At 39.1% G+C, this 1,784-nt stretch overlaps 1 protein-coding gene across 1 annotated transcript; it reads right to left on the reverse strand.

Annotated features, from left to right (window-relative positions):
- Window positions 1–792: 792 nt before the first annotated feature.
- On the reverse strand, window positions 793–1,380 carry LOC145139023 (secreted RxLR effector protein 161-like). The gene has a single exon (XM_079072988.1). The coding sequence runs from the start codon at window positions 1,378–1,380 to the stop codon at window positions 793–795; it is 588 nt and encodes a 195-aa protein (XP_078929114.1).
- Window positions 1,381–1,784: the final 404 nt, after the last annotated feature.

Genomic DNA, 1,784 nt, shown 5'->3' on the forward strand with positions numbered 1-1,784 from the left:
AACGAAGGGGACAAATCTGTCCTCTCTCTCTCTCTCTCTCTCTCTCTCTCTCTCTCTAATTTTTGCTGTGCTCGTCCAAACCCTAACTACTGCTCTTCTGAAACAATGAAGTTTTGGGATAACAATCATCTCTCTTTCATTTGTTTTTGAATATCTACATGCTCTGTTTCGATGAAAGATTTGTTTTTTTTTGACCTTTTTTGGTTTTGATGATGATGCAAATCTTCACTTTGATTTACCTTGATGATATTCATCGTTTTGTTGTGGTTTCGTTCACAAGCTTTGTTTGTGTATGTTTCATGTGGATATTAGATGTTTGGTATGTATGTTATTTTGATTTTTTTTTTGTCTGTGATGAAAATTAACTGGAAGGCAGCTGTATGCATCTGCTTGTGTTTGGGGAGGTTGTTTTGGTGTGTGTTTGATCCTGTGTTGGTTGTGTTGGGGTTGAAACACACTTTTATTCAGAACTAGAACAAAAGAGAAGAGCTTACACGCTCAATATTACAAGAAAAAGAAACAACCCTCTAATACTCACTCTAAGTATTACACACTACACTCTCTGTTTGTGGTGTCTTACAACTGATATTACAACTTCTATTTATACTAAAGCTAGCCACTATAAGTACTATGCCAATTTATTGTGTTCACCGTGTGAAATAAAGAAGCTGCCAATTCTAGTTGTTATTGTCAACAAAGGAGGCATTCATTTGTCAACAAAAGAGGGTGGTGCAGCTACTCATGGCAGGTTCACACCCAAGTAGGTTTACACTCACATTCTCCCCCTTAAACCTAACTTGGCTCGAGATTCGTCACTCCGATCATGTTTCGCATTTCACCATGTTTCACGTATGCTAAAGCCTTTGTAAAGATGTCCGCCCGTTGATCCTTCGAGTTGACATATTCCACTATAAATTGCCCACGTTCAACACATTCTCGTATGAAGTGATAACGATTGTCAATGTGTTTGCTTCGACCATGAAACACATGATTTTTCATCAATGCGATTGCTGACTTGTTATCGACATATAAGGTGATAGGAATAATATGATGTCCCGTGAGCTCCTTCACGAGATTAGCAAGCCAAATGGCTTGACATGCTACTGTTGTAGCTGCCATGAACTCGGCTTCACACGTGGACAAAGCAACAGTCTTTTGCTTTTGGGATTGCCAAGTTATCGCATTCCTTCCCAGATAGAAAATCATTCCACTTGTGCTCTTGCTATCAACAGGGTCACCTCCAAGATCACTATCGGTAAAACCAACCAAATCTTCAATTTCACGACCTCTTCCATAGTTGATTCCATAATCAACAGTTCCTTTTACGTATCGCAAGATGTGTTTCACAACTTGGAAATGCAAAGTGGTTGGTTCCTCCATGAAACGACTTGCAATTCCAACCGAAAATGACAGGTCTGGTCGAGTGTGAGTCAAGTACCTTAAACAACCTACCACTCGCCTATATTAAGTTGGATCAACTTTTTCACCATCTTCATCCTTCTTAACCTTCAACTTAGGTTCCATTGGTGACGTTGTCGGATTGCAATCCAGCAACCCAAATTGCTCTAAAATCTTCTTTGCATAAGCCGTTTGTCGCAAAGATATTCCCCACTTCTTTTGCGAAACTTCGATTCCAAGGTAGTAAGAAAGTAATCCCAAGTCACTCATTTCGAATTCTTTCTTCATTTGTTCTTTGAATTCGACAACATCATTAGTGTTCGACCCGGTAATGATCAAGTCATCAACATAGACACCAACAATAAGAATTTTGTCTTTTGAGTTCC

This window comes from Lactuca virosa, chromosome 9 (genome assembly GCF_052849685.1).
Source record: "Lactuca virosa cultivar CGN04683 chromosome 9, Lactuca_virosa_CGN04683_v6, whole genome shotgun sequence".
Classification (NCBI taxonomy): domain Eukaryota; kingdom Viridiplantae; phylum Streptophyta; class Magnoliopsida; order Asterales; family Asteraceae; genus Lactuca; species Lactuca virosa.

Excerpts from the sequence above, each read along its gene's own strand:
- LOC145139023 (XM_079072988.1), bottom strand. The coding sequence starts at position 1,380 with ATGGAGGAACCAACCACTTTGCATTTCCAAGTTGTGAAACACATCTTG.